The sequence below is a fragment of the Seriola lalandi genome, unplaced genomic scaffold (genome assembly GCF_002814215.2).
Source record: "Seriola lalandi dorsalis isolate HSWRI2012SDOR001 ecotype SW California unplaced genomic scaffold, Sedor1 jcf7180002054546, whole genome shotgun sequence".
Lineage (NCBI taxonomy): Eukaryota > Metazoa > Chordata > Actinopteri > Carangiformes > Carangidae > Seriola > Seriola lalandi.
In genome coordinates, this window is record NW_019525099.1 from 606,390 (window position 1) to 628,915 (window position 22,526).

At 41.3% G+C, this 22,526-nt stretch overlaps 1 protein-coding gene across 5 annotated transcripts in view; it reads left to right on the top strand.

Annotated features, from left to right (window-relative positions):
- The first annotated feature begins 6,639 nt into the window (after nt 1-6,639).
- Nucleotides 6,640-22,526, top strand: part of map7d1a (MAP7 domain containing 1a) — a 40,401-nt gene continuing 24,514 nt past the window's right edge. For 3 of the 5 annotated variants that reach the window (XM_023415244.2, XM_023415245.2, XM_023415247.2), the window contains exons 1-2: nt 6,641-7,029; nt 21,607-21,807. In XM_023415244.2, the coding sequence (XP_023271012.1) occupies nt 6,963-7,029; nt 21,607-21,807 (268 nt within the window). In that variant the 5' untranslated portion in view covers nt 6,641-6,962. Of the gene's footprint in view, nt 7,030-21,606; nt 21,808-22,526 lie in introns of all 5 variants that reach the window. The other 2 variants (XM_023415248.2, XM_023415246.2) reach the window with 2 other exon arrangements.

Sequence of the window (22,526 nt, forward strand, 5' to 3'; positions counted from 1 at the left end):
TCTTTCTTTCTCCTTTAAAGTACTTTGTAACTTTGTTTCCTTTTTCTTTTTTTTAAAGCATAGTTACGGAATTAAGTTAACTTGCTTGTTTGCGACTCAGGGGTGCATGTGGGTGTGATGACTGAGCTATGTTGCTGCTGGTGCTCTCTTGATTGGTCAGTTTAACCTCACTGAAACTCAGGCTGTTGTAGTGAAGTTTTCCCTCCTTACAAATGGAACCAGGGGTCAAGGAAAAGCACTCTCACCCTCTCATTCACGTTTTTTTCCCTTCCTCTGCTATTTCCCCATCTCTCTCTCTCTCTCTCTCCCTCCTTTTTGTGGGTTGTCATGGAAATGAATGCAGAGGGAGGGGGCTTCTATTATTGAAGCAGTTGTGGGATTGGTGGTGGGCTGGGAGTTGGGTATAGTGAAATGGAGCGATTCATGCACTCATAAACAGAGAGTGCGGTGGAGCAGAAGGGAGGTGGAGGGGCTGCGGGTGAGAGAGAGAGAGAGAGAGAGAGAGAGAGAGCGGGACGGGGAAAAGGAGAATAGAAAGGGGCCTCGGGGGCAAGCGGAGAGAGAGAAGCCAACTCCACGTGTTTTGGCCCTGCTTCTAACTGATAGCACGTTTTAGGCCATTACGTCATGGTCTGCCAGGCTCTGTGCTGTTTGAGACATACTGCTGCGGAATCACATTCCTCATGGAAGATGGTGAAATGAGCCCATGGTAACGCCACCTGTTGTCGGAAAGGCCAGGGAAAACTGTACGAGGAAGAGCAGTGCAAGAGGCGTTAATGAGCAGTGGTGGCCTGTGTTAAGTGCAGCCTTTATTGTATGCCATATGGAGAACAGTTTAAAACAGTTGAACTTATAAATAGACTTCACAAACCCATGAACAAAGACTGATTCTGTTATTTATTGGTTGACCTTTGACACAGCAAGTGCTCGCTGTTGTTTAGTTATGGCTTTGTCAGCACACTTTGACTGAGTAGTCGTTTTTTTTAATCTCACTTTTTAATGAGAAAAGTTGATTTTTTTTTAAAGGGGGACAAAGCTGATTTTACCCTAACGGTCAGTTTACTATTCACTTAAAGTACTATTCATTCTGTGAACATGATTGTGTAATGTTTCTGTGGCTCTGGAGGAAACTTTCTACTGTTTGGAAAATATAGAGTCAACTGTTTTTGGAGTTTGACCACACAATAGACTAAAAGTCAGGATATCTATTCTGTTATGGTTTTGACCATTATTTTTCAAAGTGTCTCACGCTTTGATGGGTATTCTGGTTTGTAACTTTATTTATTATTATTATTTCTGGGTCAGGTATATTGAACCATTTTTTCAATGCACTGACATTTTGCCTAGCTCAATCGCAAAACAATGTAGCTGCAGGTCCAAACATACTGTATCTAAAATATGCAAATTACAAGACTCTTGGATGTGAAGCTTACAATACTGCAAGACCTCCCAGCTCCAGTCAAAACTCCAGCCCACAATAAGAGGCAGACCAAATTCAGATGATTCAGACCAAACAGTACGCTTTTTCCCAGCACCCTAGAGAGAAACACAAAGAAACAGGCAACTCTCCCACACTCTATCTCTCCCTACCTCTCTGCCTGAGCTCACACACACATTTTTCCAGTGTGACATGTGATATAGTGCCTGATTAAATCACACTACAGGAAACAAAAGACAACATAGTCGTAAATTATTTGAATCTACAAGCCCCCTACAGGTGATGGTGACCTTTGACCCCGCTGAGTCGAGACAGTGATGTGGAAACAAAAATAGTGTCCCTTTCTGAAACCAGACAACAGCCTGAACCAGCAACTGTTCGCCAACCTCAACGCCAGGGATGACACTGCTGAAATGTTAAAAAAGTCTTTGCTAAATGTCTTAGCTACTAGCAAACAAGCATAGTTCAGCACTAAATCCATCATAGTTAATTGGCCATATATATCCACCCTTCCCTTATGCGACCCCACCCCCCCTGCTGCTTAAAATGCTAGCATTTGCCCAGATAGTGTATTCAGTAGTCTATAACATAGACTGGGCCTATGTTCTCTAGGGACATTCTGAACATTCCTGCTATTGTTATTTCATTACCATGCTGAGGGTTACCCTTGCCATTCACAGTAGCTGACCTCTAGACTCAATGGCGGTGGCGGTTGTGGTGACCATGTTCCTTGGAATAGACAGTTTGTGAGATAGGAGCTTTTTCTTTAGTAAAAGCGATGTTATTTAGGTAGGTAGACAAGCTTCTTTGGATAATGATCAAATACTTGCTAAACTAATAGTATTCCATCAGACTCCGATGTACTTTGTGTTTGGTGCTAACTAGCAAACTAGGGCATGCTAACACGCAAAACTGAGATGGTTAACGTGGTAAACATTACCTGTTAAACATGTTACCAATCTCGTTGTGAGCAGTTTAGCATACTGATGATTCAAAGCACTGCTGAGGCTGAGGATGGTTTCACAGAGTCACAAGCATGGTTGTAGTCTCTTGATGGTTGATACAGAGTGGCTCAGAGTTAGGCTGTTATGGTTTTAGACATTATTATAGCCTTTGAGCCTTTTTCCATAAAAGTCAAGGACCATATTCGACTGCATTTCTGAGATGGTGGAAATTTACATACTTTCAAAACTATTTCTCAGAGAAGTCCAACACAGCAACCTTTGAATTTTTACTGAGTGGTTTTCAAAAGGGGTAAGCTTACTTTTGTTAAATGTAAATCAAGCAACATAAGTTCCACTTGAGCAGGATGTTGCAGCACTCCGTCCATCCCTGAACACTATGGGATCAAATGGGTCTTTTGTTTGTCACGTTAGACTGTACCTTGTCCCTTTCAGGAGCAGGAGTGCTGTTGTTGGTTCCTGCTCAAACAACACAATAACTCAAAAGAGGTGCAATGAAAGAGCCACAACAGGCTTTAGAATGCTATCTTTCCACAGATAAGCCCTCATCATGAGCTCCCAGTATCAGTTGTTCCATACTCTAGTCTGTTACTAGATGTCAACTCCCTCTTCCTTTTCCTTTGAGCTTTTTTTTCCTTTGCTTTATTGTCTCTCCAATAGTTACTCTAGTTTTCAGGATGTGTGTTTACTGATGAAATCATGTCCTCTTTGCAGTAATGATTTTTGCGTATTGTCTTAGTCCTAGTGTTCTCTGTTAACTGCCCTCTTTCAATGCATGAACTGCTTACAGCGATCAGTGGCACTTTAATGAGATCTGTGTTGTGTGTGTGTGTGTGTGTGTGTGTGTGTGTGTGTGTGTGTGTGTGTGTGTGAGGGTCTCTGTGTGTTAAGTGAGGGGTGCAGCTGCAGCTCCAAAATCAAGTCCTTTCTTGAGCACTCAGGGATGGATAGAGGAGGAGGGGTTCCTCCACTTCCTGTGTGCAATGAGGTCACACAAGTGGTTCACTCTTATGGAGATGACACGGGTTCACGGGCTGCTCACAAAACTTGTCATGAAATCGAAACAAAACAAAAAAAAAAAGGAGAGAGGGATGTGAGATGGGAATAGCAGATAGAGGTATCATTAGACTGCACTTTTGTGTTTATCTTTTTCAGTGTGCAGACCTCTTACAAGACACGCAACATTTCAACACATCTGAGGGAGGCCAACTGTGCTATTTTCTCCTATTTGCATCTACCTTACTCTGAATGGCTCATTAGCACAGCATGGTACAGTGCTGTGTGATAAATGGACACATGCCTTCTGACTTTGAGGTATGCTTTTATCGCCTGCCCTTTAATTTTCCTATCAGACTGTTGGCTCAAGCACCAGGTACTCTGTCTAGTGCAGGGTCGAATAGTAATGGTTTATCTGTAACACTGTCACGTGATCTTTTGAAAAAAAAAAAAAAAAAAGGCAAAGTTACCTTTGTTTTGGTAAGATATAAATTATTATTTTTATTATTATTATTGGTATTAGAAAACTCAGAACATTTAAAATGTAATTTTTAATGTTGTATTAGTCATATCCACTCTAAAAACATCCATTCAGTTTTAATATTACAGTTTATAAATCAAAACATGGCATGAACCACATTGACATTTTTCTTTGAAAATTAATGTTGCTTTTAAGTCTGCAAAAGTAAATGTGCTCATTTGTGTCCGAGGTCAGCGTGTCAAAATAAGAGCTCTTCTCAACAAACCTAAACCAAAACACTACAGAAGTGCAAGACACATTTCTCAATGTGTCTTGCAAAAATAGATAACAAGCTCACTAACATTATACTTATTCAAAAATACAGAAAATTGTTTTTTGTGTGTATGTGTGCACAGGTGTTCGTGTGCAAGTGTTCGCACGCGTTGTCTGAGGAGCTATAGAGATGACAATGAAAGGATGAAAGGACAGAAGGGTTTCAATACTTGGCTAAAGAGGCAGCACAAAAGATCTAACGACATACATCTACTAAGCACATGAAAATTCAGTTAATTTCTGAATAGTTTTCCTTACTTTCCCAACATATGTAAAGAGAAAACTCATAACAGGAAGCTATAAAAGCTATCTTCTCATTTCAAAATGGAATGATTTCAGGATTCGCTTTGCTTTGCTTTCTTTCCACAGGATACAAAGGATAGTATAAAGAGGAGACAATGAAGTTCAGAGTAGTATGATTGCGGTTTTCTTCAGTATACACAATACTGAGAACAACATGATTTTTATATTTGGTGGGAAGGGAATGATGCATCTTTCACCCTGTAGGCAAATGAGACCTTCCATTGTCTAGCCTCTGTTTTCTCAAAATAAACAAAACAACAAAACCTTTTGTCTATTCTTGGCTGAGGTATGAAGCCCTTAATCTTTCATTAAATGTATTTTGTGTTCTCCTTCAATCTTTCCTTGACCTGAAAGGCGTGGAAACATAACTCTTAATAGCTCCTTTTCCCCAGTAAATAAAATACCATACTTATCTGTGATTCAATTACAGACAGTTCTTGAATCAACAGACTTTAATGACTTTAGGGGAACTAAGATCTTTGACAAAACACTTTTGAGTCAAGGTGTGAATCAATCAAGGACAGTTGAGAAGAATGTGATCACAAATACAAGTAGACTTGGAAACATACACATTAAACAGTCCCTCTTTTGATTTTAAATCTGTGAAGTACCACGCACAGGACAGCACCCCCAACCCCCACCTCCTTCAACATCCCCCACTTTCCAGTTGCAGTGACAGGTGGCTCTTGGGGGTTTGGGTGAACCCTACTCAACAGCTGCACAAAAGAGCCCTACTGGGGTCCTTTTGACGGGGTGTCCCCTCTCAAGCGTGCCGATCAGCCCCTGGCCCAGCCCCCACCTTGGCAGATGCTCCAAGAGATCCACAGGTGGTAGATGAGAAGACACCCTGGAGTTTTTAAAACTGTTATGTAACAAAGATCTAAGTCACATGTTTGGACATGGTTCATGTCTCTGATTAAATTAAAAACTGAGTATATGACTAGTAGCTCTACTTTGGGTGGAGTAACTTGTTTAACACACCAAACATCCATCATCCAAAACAAAAACCAGGCTGACAGGAAAATCTAGTGTTCTTTTTACTGTGAAATTACATGCATGTACAACCTATTAATTCTAACAAATAAGCCAAACAGATTATGGTTGAGTCTACATTGTAGCAAGAAGGCTACTAAGGCTAATCATTTAAAAGCGGTGAATGTGTACATTTGATTAAAACAAAATTCTCTTTCTTCTCTTTTCAGATTACTATTATAGAAGCAAGACAGCCACAGGCTTCCTTTTAAATATAACAGGAGAATGAAAATTAAAGATTATAGAAAGACCTCTGTTGGTTTCTATATTTATGTGAGAAAACAAGTTTGCACACTTATCTCCCAAAAGTTTTTGATAAAAAATCAAAAAACTTGTCTTGCCTAAGACCTTGAACATTGAAACACTGTGTTTATACTGCTTCTGTCCTGACCCTGTACTCAGCTGGTGCTCACTTTGGAAACTATCCTCAGTCTGTGCTCTCTACATTTAGGTAGCTTAGCAGGGATTCATTGCTTAGGGTTAGGGTTAGCTATACTGATGCTTAAAATGCCTACTAAAAACATATGAATTGTGCAGAGAAAATTAAATGTGTCATCATAATTATTTCTCAACAAAAATATGTGAAATCCTGTTATGCTGGTGTGTATGTTGACTGCAATGGAAGGTTACAACGATTTCAGGTTATTTCAATAGAATAGGTTGTTATAACAGTGATAGTACGGGCTCTTAACTTTCTGCTAAAGGTAAGTGCTTCAACCAGACATAAACACAGAAGATAATATGACACACATACCTGTAAAAGGTGTGTTTTCCAAGTCAAAGGTTTATATTAAATGTGAACTGTGAACTGTCTGTGGGAGCACTGTAGTTTTGTGGGAGGTTGAATGGATAAAGTTGTAGGTTACGAATGTTTTTATATATACAGAAAAGTGTATTTTTGCTTTGTGAGTGCCACCAAAACATTATCATTAAATTCTACTGAAACGCAACATTACCTATACTTGTCTTCGATAACGTTAAAACGAACTGTTATTTAACGAAGTTTTAGTGAAGAGCCACACACCCCTCTCTTGGTAATGGTACAGTCCGATCAGGAGGCCAATGAGGGACTATCCGCACGAGCATCAGCTGTGGTGTGTCGGAGAGGGAGAAACTTCCCTCACTCCTCCCCTGCTTTCTTTTTCCCAAATTCTCCCTGAACACCTTTTTACTCAGTTTCTCTGAGGAGCAGCCGCAGATACAGCCACCGTTGCCTCCGTCAACAGGCTGGTAATTTGCCGGGCTCTGTTTTATTTTATTTTATTTATTTATTTTCTGGTCCATTTGGGCGCTCTCAGGAGGGTTTCTTGCCCGGTTCGTTCAGGACATCGGGTGCAACTGGAGTGACTCGACCAAGTTTCCCCCCAACCCCCCCTCCTATTCTGCCTGAGGAATGAGAGGACCGCCGGAGAGGAAGAGCAGAAACTCGCATGTTTGAATGAACAAAAGACAGGAAAGCGTGGGTATTACCGCCGAAATGGAGGAAAATACAGTGCCAGCAACATGTAAGTCTTTCTGGACGGTAGTCCAGTCTACCTTAGAGCAGAGTCTATCTTTAAAATAATTTGCACAAGTGCTTTGTCATTCATATCCTTTGTTACGTAGTAACAAAATTATTTAAAATGTTATCTAGCTAGTGTCAACTTCATAGCCCAGCCCATGTAGGGCTTGGGAAACAGTGTTGCAAGAGAAGCGATGGAAAGTGTGGTCGGGCATTAATTTGTCTGATGAATTATGAATCATCCATAAGGAGGTGCGGATAGAGCCAGCCCACAAATCATACAGCTAACGCAACTTTCTTGTCCTCGCCAAGCTTAACACCTAAACCTCAAGTGAGATTTTAATCTGTGCTGATGAAAAGGTGATTTATCAATTTGGAAATCCTTTGATGATAAAAACAAATCACTGGTGTTGATCATCAGCTGACTGCTAATGACTGTCTTTTAAAATGTATGTTGTGATTTCTTTGGCAAAGAGCTCAGCCACTGGCGTTATAATAACACACTTTGCGCTAGATGAGGTAATGTGACTATAGTCCCATCCCATCCCCCTCCTTATGTTATGTTAAGCTCACTACTATCATGATGCAGTCACAGGCGGTCTGGCATCCCTTCCTATCTCCTCTTTCCTGCTGCTCTACCAGAAGATGTAGTGAATAGTTGTTTATGCGCAGGTGCAGTCAGGCTTCTTTTCAGTTGGTGCAGAGATGCATCAACCAACTCCTGAAATCAAGAAAATTTTAATGAGATCAGCTCAGGGCCAAAGTGCAGGATAAAGACTCCACCTTACACTCCGGTCAGATCCGGCTTAGTAACAGGTTTATTTGTGCAATTACAAACTATGTGATCCCGTGACCATACAGTTTGAGGCCAATGTCATGTCTGCTCACTCAGCCATAACAAATGTCTCAGTTCGAGACAAGATGAAATTCCCATGTTGGAAACCTGCCAGTGTGACGTTGGTCTTGCAAGTCACAAAGCTTTGGGCAAATGTTTGAAACTCCACGCCAAAGCATTGTGCACTGACATGTTGACTGTTTCTGGAAATAGAAGGGGGACTCACAATGTGACCCCTTCCTTCTGACAACAGAAAACTTCCTTCCTGCTAACAGGGGGCTTCATGGAGGGAGGTCAGCTTGTCTTGGCTCTGCATCAAGCAGGAGGAGACTCATGCATCCACCCAGATTGTGGGAATCAGACTGGGGTGTCTTTAGACAGCAGTCTTTACATGGCAAAAGCACTAGCATCAGGCCTCTTGTTTCATGTGATGTAAAGTATGTCAATCAGACCATTATGCTTCTCATGCTTATCGAGAGTGATCTAAAGTTGTTTTTCCAGCTTGCTTTAATAAGTTACGCTCATCAGAGCTCTGACATTTCTTGTGCTTAACTCAAGGACAAAGTGCAACATTCGTCTCATGATGTTACTCTCATGTGTTTTCACACATCTGTACAGCTGCATCACATAAGGATGAACATAGCTTGAACTCACAATGTTGCTCTTGAGCAAGATCTTTACCAGAACATGAAGGGTGAAGGGGAAAGGGGAGTAGCACACCCATTACTAAAAACCTTAGATAAAAAGACAATGTTTTCCTGCCTTATCAACCCACAAGATTGTGTTTTGCAAGCATAAAACACCCTTTAGCAAAATATTTAAACCTAAAAGCAGCAACTTCTTTTACTAGAATACAGCCTCTAAAGAAAGCTCACTGGATCCGTCTTGGTTGTGAACCAGATGCCCTTGCAGTGGAGCTTCTGAAGGCCCAGCCCAGCATTGTGAATATCTGCTGTCAGGACTTTTGGAGAAGATCTTCTAATCCCTCTTTTCTTTACGCAGGCTTTCTTCTCTCTGTGCTCTGTGTTCTGACCCTCTTTGACAGTCAAATCTCCATACCTGAACAGCTAAACTGTGACCAGCTGAGATGAATAGAAACTTTTATCTTCCTGTCCTTTGTGATTAGCCTTTTCTAGTATATTCACAGGCATACACAGGCAAATACTTAACTGGAGGTGCAGTACGTATAACATACTGTGCAACTGTCAATGAGCAATTATGTAAACTTTGTTTTAAGCCAAAAAGATGAGCTGCGTCACGACAGCCATAATTAGGATAAAGAGCCTCAGCAGTCTGACAGGGAGGCAGATCATAGTGTATAGTCCTCGTCTATTGTGTGATATGGAAGAATCCGCCGGCTTTGGCTGTCAAGCCTGTAGTGAACAGGATCAGTCACCTACACATCTTCAGCCGCGGGAGTTGTTATGTAATCAGGGGAATATGTGCAACCGTGTCCCATTTTTGGAGAGAAGCGCTTTAGTATCTTTGTCAATTAGCAGTGGGCTGGATCCCATGGGCCCTCCTAGATTCACTGCCTGATAATAACAGAGGGGAGACATTGTTTTTGTGCAGGATTAAATGTGAACGGTGTAGAGGTGAAGTGGGTGTCATAATGAGATGTTCTGCAGGAGATATATGCATATGACTCTTGACAGGTTAGACACATGTGAAACCACTAATGTTTGAAATGTGTCATCAAGCAATGTAACATCCTCTGTTACATAGAGCATGAGTACTCTACCTCCACGGCTGTATTTGTGGGAGTGCAATAATGTTGCATGCTAGCTGTAACACTACGTGAATATGAATTTTACTGTATTGGTCAGGCAATAGGCTTGGTTATGCCAGTATTCTCTTGCAATGTGCTGTTTTTTGTCTGTATCTGAGAGAGAAAATCATGGTACAATATTATATTTATCCTGCTGTTCTTGCTGTTATTTAATCTAATTAATACATTACTGGGTAGTGTGCACAAAGCGGACCAACCTATGTCAAGGCTCCTGCATAATCCATTTAATTCAGCATATATGGCACAGTTTAGTTTGTCAATCAAATGGCATTTTAATCCTTGTTACCTTTTTGAAGAAATGACAAACTGCATTTGTGGCTAAAAGGATTTAAGTAGCAAACAGAGAAGTATTAAACTGTACCACACTCTTTCACAAGATAGAACTTTTCTTTTAGATGTAATTGATCATTCCTCTAAAGCTACTTGGTGGTGTAGGAGACTGGGGGCTTCCCAGTTCCCACTTGTTCAGATATGTTCAAATCCCACATTCAGCGCATATTATACAAGGGACTGAGCCCTGTCCTTATGAGGTTTAGGGAGAGACGAGAGATGAACAGAAACATCTGAGTCACAAAGAACTGACTGAAGTCATGCCAGCACTGTGGCGCTGAGGTCTGCTTTTAAAACTACAGTGCAGTTTTTAGACAGTGACACATTTTCAGCTGTTTTGGCTCCTCTCTACGCCATTACACTGGATTTAAAATGAAACACCAACTGAGGTTAAAGAACTGAGTTACAGCTGTAAGAGTGTTTGAGGGTGTCCACATCATATTGATTTGAACAGTTGATTTGCATCTCTGTGTTGAATTGTTTTTTTTTTTTTTTTTTTCATCCCGTTATGAGCAGCACAACGTGACAGTGCAAGGGCTACAATTCCTGTACTGTTCAAGGCCACAAGTTAAAGCTGAAAGTTGGCACTTAAACTGCAGAGTCACTGTTGCATTTCAAATCCAATATTATGGGGTACTGAGCCAGAAAAATGTCCAACGTAATGTCCAAATACTCAAGGGGGGCACTTAGTATGCAAGTATGTTCATATTCTCCTGGTGCCAACCACGAGAAGGAGGTGATTCTCTATTATATAAGGCCTTTAATGCATAATATTAATCCATATATTTGCAAACTTTAGTATGTGCATGTTTGTGCTTATATACAAGTATCAAAGCAGGAAGCATTCCTTTTGGCAGAGTGCAACCTTCCTGTTCCATATAGTCCAGTTCTGAGAAAAAACAAATCCAAACAAAAGAGAGGACTAAAGTTACAAAATCAAGACCGAAAGAGACAAGAAGAAGGCAAGATGAGCAGTAATGTGAAAAATGTGGGGGGAAAAAACAAAAACTGACTTCTTCGGAACTCTCCACATAGAGGAGGCATCACGTCACTGTTGGTCCACTCTGTAACACCGAGATGATGTAAATCACACTGCCCAGACACTGACCTCTCATAAGGGAATAGAGGTGGATCTCTAACGGAGCACTCTGGAAAGGCAAATCATACGGAAAGCCTTCCCATTAACAAGCACTCAAAGTGTGCAAACTCTCAGTCTCTGCAGTATTCTACCAGGAAATGGCTGCTGAAAGTGGTCAATACATGCCTGCTGCCACAGTTCGTGTTTGCTCTTGTATACGCTGGTGAATCCTTCATGATGGACATGACTTAATTGAGATTCTGAAGGTCTTTAATTTCAGAGCTCCTATTTCACTTTGTAAGAAACTTGATAATAACAGTGTTTACTGTGAAAACATGGATTAAGTTAGGATTAGAGTTGAACTTGCTTAGCCTTAAACCACCTCTAACCCGTCTGGTAGCTCAGATACTACAGGGACTCTTTGTGTGGTCTCAACTTGTGAATAATCAGTCTAATACATTACAGCTAATGTCACTTAAATGCTGATAATTAATTGACTATGGTAACTCAGTCCCATTATGTGTGTTATTAGTCACATTTATAAAAAATGTCTGGGGGCTAAGGTTGTAATAAATGAAAATGGGTCAAAGATCCTTGTTTTGGCCCAAGAATGTATATGGCTTTTGGAGAATGTCCTTGAAGAATGATTTATAACTTGTCTTCAACGCTTCACCTCCTTTAGTCTTTTTCTTCTAACAAACAAGACCCTTTGATATATAATACAGTTGATCACTCAGAGAGCTACGTCTTGTTAAGGACCACCTGTGTTTTGCTTTCAGCTGCAGGACTAAAAGTTGGCAGCAGAACTCCAAATTATTTGGTGACTAGTAGGCGTGTTGTTGTATAAAGGAATATTATATATGAAAGCCAATCAATTGCCCCCCTGGCAGTACAAACTGTATGAAGATGAGACTGCAAGAATTTGTTGAGAAGATTGACAACGATCGATGTTGCTTCAGTCTGGAGCACATTAGCCTAGCTTAGCACAAAGGCCAGAAACAGGAGGAAACAGCTAACCGTGCTCTGTCCAAAGGTAACAAAATCCACTTATCAAGAAGAATGTATATTTCTGAAAAATGTTGAATTATTCTTGTAACTATAAGAATGGGGGAAATTGTTTCCAAGATGAAACACATTTATAACCAATACATTTACAGCACCAAAGCATGATGGAACCAGAGCAACAAAGGTGCTAAGTGTATTCAAATTATTGGACCAAGGAAAAGCAAGGTGAGTTTATTTATTGATCATACTTATGCGCAACGACATTTTAAAGCGCATACAAAATGCAGTGTAAGACATAAAAACAAATAGAGAGAATCTAGGTCTAAGTTTGGTTATGGATGCTGCACAGCTGCTGTGGCTCTGCAGTAAGACAGTGACTGAATGCCAAAGACACATGCCGTTCTTACTACTAACCCCCTCACTTTAAAAGCACAAGACCCATGAAACGTACAAACGTGCTAGTCGGGGCATTCTTCTTCCTCTAACCCCTTTCTGACTTTCAGTCTCAACTGTGACATACGTTAAGAAGGCCAATGCTGCAGTGCTGTGGCTTAAATGTATTATCAGTCAGCTGTACCACCCTTCTTCCTGGGACACTAGAAGAAGGACAAGGGGAGGGAAGTCTTGATTTGGACTGTGTCGCTTGTTCCTGCCACCTCCATCAAGTCTGAAAATATCCCAGACGTGTCTGCTCTGTGCTCTCTGGTTGTCTGAAAGTTCCAGTCACCAGACCTATCTGCTGATATTAGACCGTCCTTGTTCTGGCTCTTATATTGTAAACACATCTTGATCTCCCTAAACATTCCTTGGCAGGTGTACCATATTTAACCCAGAGTCATTGTGCGGCCCATTTTTGCAATTTTCCATTCTTGTGCCTGTTTCTAAGATATTTAAAAACATTGTGGATCCTGATTGGAACCTCATTACTAAATGAGTAGATGGGAGTGGATGTTTGCCTTTTTGTAGTTACCTGTGTTTATGAAGACTATGAGTGGACCCCATTGCCCGTAGAGAAGGACTGGGTTTTTGTGTGGGGAGACAAAAATCCAGTTAATGATAACTGTTGGGAGTAATTGTATGTTGAACAGTCACAAGATTATGGCTTGGGGCAGAGTTTTTACTTGAGGTAATGTTCACAAAAATAACCATTTTGGAACAAGGTGACAAACAACGGCCCGGTGAGTTACCTCAGACATGAATGCGCACAGCCACGCAGACTGCCACACAGATACTAAATTCATTCAGGGGATTATAGATCTCAGATCTTTGCAGGGGCTTTGAGGACCAGTCAGACAGAGCTTTGTGAGCGCTTACCTGACTGACCGCAGGCCATTAAATCCCACTGTATATACTTCTAACCTAATATGAATGTAGCTCAACATAGCTCCATTTCCTTCAAACTAAACAGTGTAGCTAGTCATTAGTTATAAATCTTGGTCACGTTGCCATTGACGGCTCGGTGAAGCATTGTTCTTCTAGGGAAATGGATTTTGGCATTATCATATTAGTTTTAGATGAAATAGGGGGTCATCACAAACTAAATTACAAACGATCAAACTCTTCCAAAACTAGTACAAATTGGTTACATCCTATTCTGCCTAAAACTGGCCCAAACCCCCCCCCCCCCCCCCCCCCCCATTAAGACTAGTTAGAATTAGATCATGCTGTCACTTCCCAACCCCCAAAGGGGAAATCAAGCAGGTTGCCAGGAGCAACTGTCTGGCATGCCGATATAATGCTTTGAGTTATGAATGGCAGCTTGTGCCTGTGCGGCACAGACATCCAACCACATTCTCTAATACCAACGAGAAAGGCTGAAGTTTGGCGGTCCTTGACACTTCTCGACCACCACTGGTCAGGCTGTCAAGGTTACTTATTCGTTTATATTGGAGTGTGTTGGTCGCAGAGGGCAGATGCAGGGTCCCCAGGGAGCTGCTGCTAGTTCAGATAAGCTGAGCGTTTTCATCAGCGCGGAGGCTTTGGCACCTACGCCAGTGCAGGAGAAGAGCAGCAACTAAATGCTAAGCATTGTCCTCTGCCTGGGCCAGGTGATGGGATGAGAGTTGTTGCAGTCACTGACAGAGACATTAGTATTCACTGACCGATTGACATGCCATGAAGGAATGCTGTCTTCAGCTTTGTTGGCTGGTATGCAGAACCACTTTTGTCTTTTTAAGGCAGAGGTCAGTTGTAGCCTGATGACAGGGTTCATCGGTCTGCATCAGATATCTGTAACCTATTCTTTTTTTGTGTTATTCAGTTTAGAGCTGAAACTGTTATTTGATTAGTCCATCGAAAAAAAAAATTCACAAAACAATTTTGCTGCTTATGAGTTCATAAATTGATAATCTTTAGGCTTTGGAGTGTTGGTCTGACAAAACAAATTGTTTGAATATGTTATCTATGCCTCTGGGATATTGTAATGGACATCTTTCAGTATTTTTTAATCGGATAAAAGATGAATTAATTCATTGAGAAATAGTCAGCAGTAGAGATTTGAGACATTTAGAAGGCAAATCAATTCATTTTAAACAAAGAATGGTGTAATCTATAATTTTCATTAATTGCAGTGCTGCTGGTATTCAAGTGCTATTTATGTGCATAATTTAATTATCTTTTTCCCAATTCCCATTTCAGATGGTAGTCCTCAGTTGTAAGCACATCTAATGGAAACTTTGCTCTCTAAACACACAGGTCCTGGTCAGGCGTGGAGTCAGTGCTTGTTGTTTACACTGCGCTTCCTGTGTGTCTGGGCCCCCTTGCCCTCTTACATCACCCTATTCGGTGCAGGAGGGACACAACAGGGTGAAGGGGCGACGGGTTAGGGGGGGTAAGCGATGAGGTAGTTCATTAGTCCCCTGGCCCATCCCAAATGAGATGCAGATCCATTCTCTGGGTTTTCAGAGTTCCTCTTTTCTTTTTTTTTGGTGCCGCCCTTTTCCCCTTTCCAGTCTTTTGATTTCACACTCAATACTGTTTCCTCAGCTCTTGTTTGCCTCATTTCCATTTTTCAGGAGAATGTCTTGCATTTACACCCTGTTTACCATGTTTTTTTTTTAGAGATTGGGTATATTTAAATCGTACAATGTTGTATTATGAGCATTTAGTTAATTTTGTTGGTGGTCTGACAGTGTGGTAACTCCTTTTCTTATCTTCTTGCCAGGAGACGGAAAGGGTTGTGTTTAAGAGTTCAGCTCTTGGCTTCATAAATATTCCATGCCTTGCTCTATATTTTTACTCTGCACAGTATCTTGGCAAGACGTTGGCAGTGCTCGGGGTGTTGCATTGGGAATGAGCAGCAGTTGTAAGTTGTGTTCATGACTGATCATTATCGCATAACCAAGAGCATTTTAAAGCTTATAATTACTTCTATGTACAGTGAGGTCCCAAAAGTCTGAGTACACCGTCCCATGTTTCAGACTTCTGGACCCTACTGTATTTTCTCCGTATTAGAAATGTCAGCTGTTTTTGTATCCAGCAGTTTGGCAGTTCGGTTGCTTTTTTACAGCTGCTCTCGACCGAAAGTTTCCCTCCCTGAGCTGTTAATGAGCAAACACTGTCATATGAATGTGTTGTCATAGTTTGCTGATTCTGTCATACAGTGAGTCATGTGTTTTGTTCTGCTGTAAAAGACACAAGCTTTTCTTGCCCTGATTCATACGTCCCCTAGTGAGGTTGAACAGGTAGAAAAATAGCTGCGTGGTATATTGTCTGAAGGCTGTGCTCACAATAGTCGGATCCCTGAGCATGTATAGCTGTGTTGATATAAGAACTCCAATTATAATGTAGGCACATGCTATTGCAAGGACATATCCTGTATTTTTAAATACTTTTATCATGGAATTCTTCTTATTTTGACATAAATATTCATACTCTTATCAATATAATTAAAATAATTAAATTGGAAGGGCTGTTGTGTCGTGCAGGTTTAGAGGTGACTGTTAAATGGCACTGAGGCAGGACTACATGGAGAAGCAGGCTCTGCAGTTTGTATTTATAACCTGCCCCAGCAAAATATGGTGTGAAATTGGATTTCTGCTAAATCACATTTTCTGTGGCAGCGTTACCAGCTGTCCCAGTTTTAACTTAGCTTTTTATTCACATTGTCATCAGCCAAACTGTAAAGTAGTAAATTCCTTTGTAATTATACTTTGGGAGTGAATGTACAATGGTGCTTTTCTGAGACTGCATCACATTTTTCGCAACCCAACCTTTTGGAATTGCTAACACATTTTGTCCAACCTGACATGTCCCTGACTAGGAAATGGCAACTACTTACCTGCTGATTCTCAACCTGCCGTTCAGCTCCCACACTGTGCTCATGCATGCATGCATACACCCACTTCTGCAGGGGTTCCTTTTCTCTTTCTGCTGACTTTTACAGATATCTTATCCTATTGTATCACTTTTTGCATGTAAATGGGTTCAGCTGAGTGCCTCAGGCTTTGTTTGACACCTGCAGCTGGAGAGGCCCCCATAGGGAGACATGAAGGAGCCAACTAAGCTGTGGTGCAGGGTGACAGTGTGATGTTCAACCAATGATCACACATAACATGCTGCAGATTCCTGAGCTTCCTCTGACCCACTTCGTGGGGTCAAATACCCATTAGATACTCAGTGGGAAATTGGGAAATTCAAATCTCTAGTATTTCTTTATAACATTTTATATTTGTGCCTTAACAAGCATGATCAAAGTTAAAGTTTGAAAAAACATTTAGATTTACATTCACTCTTTTTGTAGATGCCTTTATTGAAAGAACTTACAAGTGAGGGACATTACTCAAGATTCAGTGCAGTAGGAAAGCTTGGCATAAGTACTACATCTATTTAATAAGTGCAAGGAGATCAAGTAATGAAGTGCATTGAAAGTGCATATTAAATGCTAGTTAGACATGTTAGGGTGTTAAAAGTGTTAGGAGAGGAGGTGCTCTCAGAAGAGATGCGTATTTAAGAGATTCTTGAAGACAGAGGGACACCCCTGCTCTGATAGCATTGGGTAGCTTGTTCCACGATTGGGGAACCACAGACGAGAACAGTCTGGACTGAGATTACCTCGTGTGCAGGGATGGCAATGCCAGACGACATTCCTTGGAGGAACGCAGTGGCTGAGAAGGAGCATAAGGCTGTATGATTGTGTTCAAGTAGATGGATGCAGACCCAGAAGTTACTCTGAAAGGAAGCAGTAGTGACTTGATTTGATTCAGGTGGCAATGGGTAGCCTTTAGACAATACATCTTTAGACATAATGAGTTTATTACTCAAGGACTCAAACGATTTTTATCAGGGCTGTGGAGGTATGGCGTCATTTACCTGGCATGATACACATACAACCCAACAGCTATCATCAGATTCTGATAACTATTTTGTAAAGCTATGATTTGTATGTGGAAGCAGGTCCCTGCCAGCTTCACAGCAGGGAGAGGAGCATAGACAAAACTCAAATGGATAATACCCCTCATGGATAATAATCGTGTTCGACCAAACTATTCATGCTAGAGATGGACTGGTGGCATACACCAAAACCTTCAGCCTGCCTGAGATGTCATCAAGCTTGTGAAATGCTGATCAAATTTTTGTCCTGTGTATTTTTTCTCCCTGGCTTTCCAATAATAAGTCACATCAAAGTGATTTTCCGTGTTTAGGCTTGTTGGAGACTCCAGCATCTCAGAGGAAGCTGGTGTGCATTGATTTTTATGAATATGAATAATGCAAGTGATGTCACAAGAGGGTGGTCTAATGGTTTTTGCATGTAGTCCCCTGGGTGCAGATCCTCGAGGAAGCTGGAGCGTAAATGTGGTTAAGGGGGCAGCTATTCAGGTGATACAAGCAACCCCCTCTGTTGTAAGACCTGTATTAATATCAAAATAGAATTAGGTTGATATTGCTGTTTATGCAATGATTTCACACTTTTATGGACCACATGAGAACACTGTTATGTAAAACTGGATAATTTGCTTGGCTCAAGTCATTTTGTTTTTTTTTTATCTGTGACAACAGCCAGAACACAGAGTTTGTGGATTCCTGAACAGATTTTGTCACTGCATTCAGTACGGCTGTGCAAATATTACTTAAGCATTCTCCTCAAAGCACCACATGAGTATGTCCTAATCTTGTTTGCCAGGGTCACTGTGTGGACAGTTTTCCAAACAGATTTGTACTCATCAGTATGTCAGTCTAGGACAGGCAAAAGTCCCCGAGTGATTCAGCTTAGCAGACTTCCTTGTTCTTTTTTTGTTGAAGGTGCACTGTGGAGGTTTGTTGTAAACAAAGTTATGTTTACATTAAGTTTTCCTCACCAAAATGCATGTTTGTATTCTTCTCGTGTGTATTTCCTCAAAATATTTTCAGAACCATAAAAGAAATATTTTAAATTGTGCGTTGATTATGTCCATGTTTTCTAGCTTGCAGTCTTCCTCACTGCTGTTGGTGACATATTGTAATGCTTCTTTTTGTGTGTTACTGCTGGCATCTGTTAATCAGCGGAATGGTGCAATACTGGCAGTAGAAATCTGTATTGCATTGCACACATGCATGTGTGGTATTGTGCACGACACAAACTAGGGCTGAACAAAATGAAATGAAAAATCATATTGTGATTATAGTTTTGACAGATATTGCGATATGAGCCACAATTTCAGTGGGAATGATTCGTTTTTGAAATGAATTTTCACTGACAAAAAAAAATGCATGTTCCCTCACGGCTGGAGAATATGATCTGTAGGCAATTGCAGCTCCTGTGATTTGGATATTGCACTTGGCCATATTGTGATTTTGATAATATTTGGATAAATTGCTCAGCTCTAATACAAACACAGCGGGGACACAGTCTTCCGTGTTTGTATGTAAAACATCTGTATAGCTCCATAGAGTTGTTAGTGGTCAAAAACTCCACAGGGTAACTTATTAATTAATTTGTTCAACCTATTTCTCAAATGAGTAGTTGATTATTTAATTGAAAAAAAACAAGGACAAACCATTTTGACGATATATTCATGTCTACGCCATTTCTCATGCTGCTTTTCTCACTTTTATATCATAGTAGATGGAATTTCCCTGGGTTTTGGACAAAAAACAGTTACAATACATAGACTGCATGCTTTATCAAGTAAAGTTCAAAATTTGTATTACATTCCATGATTTTTTTTCCCATTCCCACTCTTCACCACCAGTTGCCTGTTAGCCCAGACAATTGAGCACTGCATCAATCAGCCCTTGTATCAGTAGCAGCAGCTATCTCCCTCAGCTCCCATCCCATTCTCCCTCCTGAGAGCTTCAGATTTCATTGGCATTCATTGTGAGGGCCACCTACATACCAGAGTTTGTTACACTCTCATTCTCTTCAAACATTGACAGTATAGATCACAGCAATTGTCTCCCACAGTCCTGTCAGCCAGCCAATTCTTAGTGGCTCCAGTTCCCAGGTGTATGGGACAGTGCTTGCAGGATATCGGGCAACACAATGCCCGTCTATCAGGGCTGCACATGCTCCTATCACCCTTGATACCCTCGCTGTCAAATCTGTCCCAAGGGACGAAAATTGTGTAACATGATAAATTCAGAGACAAGGGGTTGTGTGAGTCACGTTAGTTGTCACAATGGTGTAACACCTGGGGTTGTGTGTAGCATCGTTTGTTTGCAGACTGTTTTATAATTGCATTTGTAAAAATCGTCTGTGGTTTTTCCCTCAATACAGTAACATGAGACGAGTGGAGGAGAAAAAACTAAGAGCACGCACTGTGACTGCATTTACTGAGGTTTAAATTAAGTCAGTCGAAACCCTTGGTGCTGTGTTGTTATAGGCATTGCAATTTAAATTTTTTATTTCATCACTGAATACATAACAAGCACCGACTTTCAGATTTTTTTCCACAAAGCTGCATTTTGTCCTAAAATTGCATTGCAATTACCTAACAAGCGAGAGAGTAGGGGGGTATTCCTCTTCTTCTCTCAGTTGATCTCTCTACCATTCCTCTCCGTCTTTTCCCCTCTCACTGTCATTGCAGTGTTTTGGCTGCTGTCCCGTTGCCATGCAGAGACCACAACAATGGCCCCTCTCTGTCAGAGCACATCGCTGCCCGAGGAATGCTTATTTAATAGTGGCATGCTTTGACAAGGGATACACAATGTCTTGTCTCCCAGCTGAACTCTTTCATAGACTCATGCTGCTGCTCTCTCTCTCTGCCCATCAGGCTTTGTCCATCTCAAGGTCATCAGTAAACTGCCTCCATTTCCCAGTGTGATGACATAGCCTTTCCATGTGCCTAGATGAGCTCAGACAACTTTGCCATAAGGCCTGATATCTCACTGACTGCTACTAAGCGTCTGCAGTTGCAGCAGTGAGAAGCTGAAGCCTATTCATGCAGACCTTTGTTCACCTATATGCCTTTTAGGCTTAATAATAATCAGAGTTTTACTCCAGAGGGAGCAGTTTGTTTGAAAAAAGTTAAATGGCCTGTTTTTTTGGCTTAAGAAGGACACTGTACAGTTGCATACTCTATACAAAGCTATAATCAATTCTCTTTGAAGTCGCACAGCATTGGTCTCGCTCCTCATTGGTGCGCTCCCTTGCAAACTGTTGAATAGCCCAGCATTTATATAGTAAATCTTCAGTGCACTTACTGTCTTGATGTGACAGCCCCCTACTGTATGTGTTGTTTTTAGCCAAAGTCTGAATAATTTACAGCATGTTGCCCCAGTGTTTACCTTCAGAGACTATGCAGAAGAAACTGTGCTCCAACATGGTTCCACAGGGAGCACAGGGGTACAGTGCTGAGTGGACAAAGCCAAGTGTCCCTCCCACGAGGGTCTTTGTTCGGCCGTCAAAGCCTGGGCAAACCGATGTTTGAGTAGGAGATTCAAGTTCAACAGCCTGCCAAATGTGCGTCATGGTGCTGCGAGTGAAGCTGCTCTCCCCACTAACCAGCCCAGCTATTCTTTTATAAACAAACTTTGAAAATCTCAGATAGTGCTTGTTTGAATACTTTCTGGGAAGTTGATCACTTACATTCTTTATCCCTAAGCAATTCATTTCACCTCAATGGAATTGCCAGGATGCCAAAAAACAATTATTATGCTTTGTTCTGCCAGGAAGTCAGGCTATTTACTTAGGCCAGTCTGTCAATCTGTCGCGCAGAGCAGAGATGGTTTTAGGCGTAGAGTTAGAATAGCAGGCTTAAGACCTATTATCTTGTGCTTCTGAGCAAATGGTGTAATCTCTGCAGCAGATAATGTTGCTCAACAACTGAAAGAAGCATTGTACAGAAAGAGAGGAGCCTAGATTGTTTCTTTTGCAGTTTTCTGTTTCATTATGTTGTTACAGTATTGAAAACTGAATATTGTCTCATAGAAATCAGTCTTCTTTTAGCCATGCACTCCACCCCTCACCCTAGATGTGGAAGTTTATGTCATCCACACTCAACTACCTCATAGGCCCGGCAGTGAAAGGAATGAAGACTAACTGGTTGAGCTCCGTCTGTGTGCTTGTCTCACCTTTTTACCTCGTCATTTTCTCACTTGTTTTTATTCTGTCTCTCTCGTAAACCAGTTCCCCTCTCAGATCTGAAAACAAACCCTACGAGGCCTGACCCAGAGGGTGAGAGCAGCCCCCCGAAGATGGACAACACCCAGAGAATGGAGTCTCCAGTTAAGAAGGATACAGACCTAAGGTTGACTACTCCCAGAAAATCTGACATCATCCCTCGAACACCTGGATCGCCTGCATCACCTATCCCCAGGTCGAAACAAGGTAAAGGAAAACCAAAGCTTTACACCTTTGAACCATCCATGTCATCTGTATAGAGTTCAGTTGCTTAAACTTGGACCGAGGCTGAATTTGGCCTGATATTAGGCAGTGCTCTGATAATGGAGCAATTACATCTGCACTCTTGCGGGGTTAGGTCAGCTCTCTCGAGGCAAGGTAATGCTTCGCTATTGGAATAACAGTGACCGCATGCTTTCAGACATGAAGCTAAATCCAATACAGCTGATGTGGGTTACCTTTTAGGTGCTGGCACAAGCATGGAAGAGAAGGTGCTACGTGAAAACAGTGCAGGTTTGGGTTTGAAGATTTCAGGCAGATTTAAATTAGGACAGAGAATATCCCTGTAAAATATGGACAAATAAGCTTTGTTCCCGAATGAATGGTGGGCAGAGGGAACCTGAATAAGAATCCCTTCTCAGTAAGTGATGCAAATAAGGCATTTATTTTGACCTGGCAGTTGCATCATAGCTGTATCCACAAGGCCACCACTTGAACTCCTTGCAGCCACCGGCTAACAGCATATGCAGACTCTAAGGAACATGTTTGAGGGTTTTGGGAGTATAAGCCTCTTTATTCTTTATCCATTAATCCATTCACTGTGGTCTTTATTCCCTTAGCGTGAGGTGATGGGGATAAACCTTGTCCCAAAACTATAAATGTACAGTTTAGGGTTTGGATACCTTGTTACTTTACATTTGCCACAT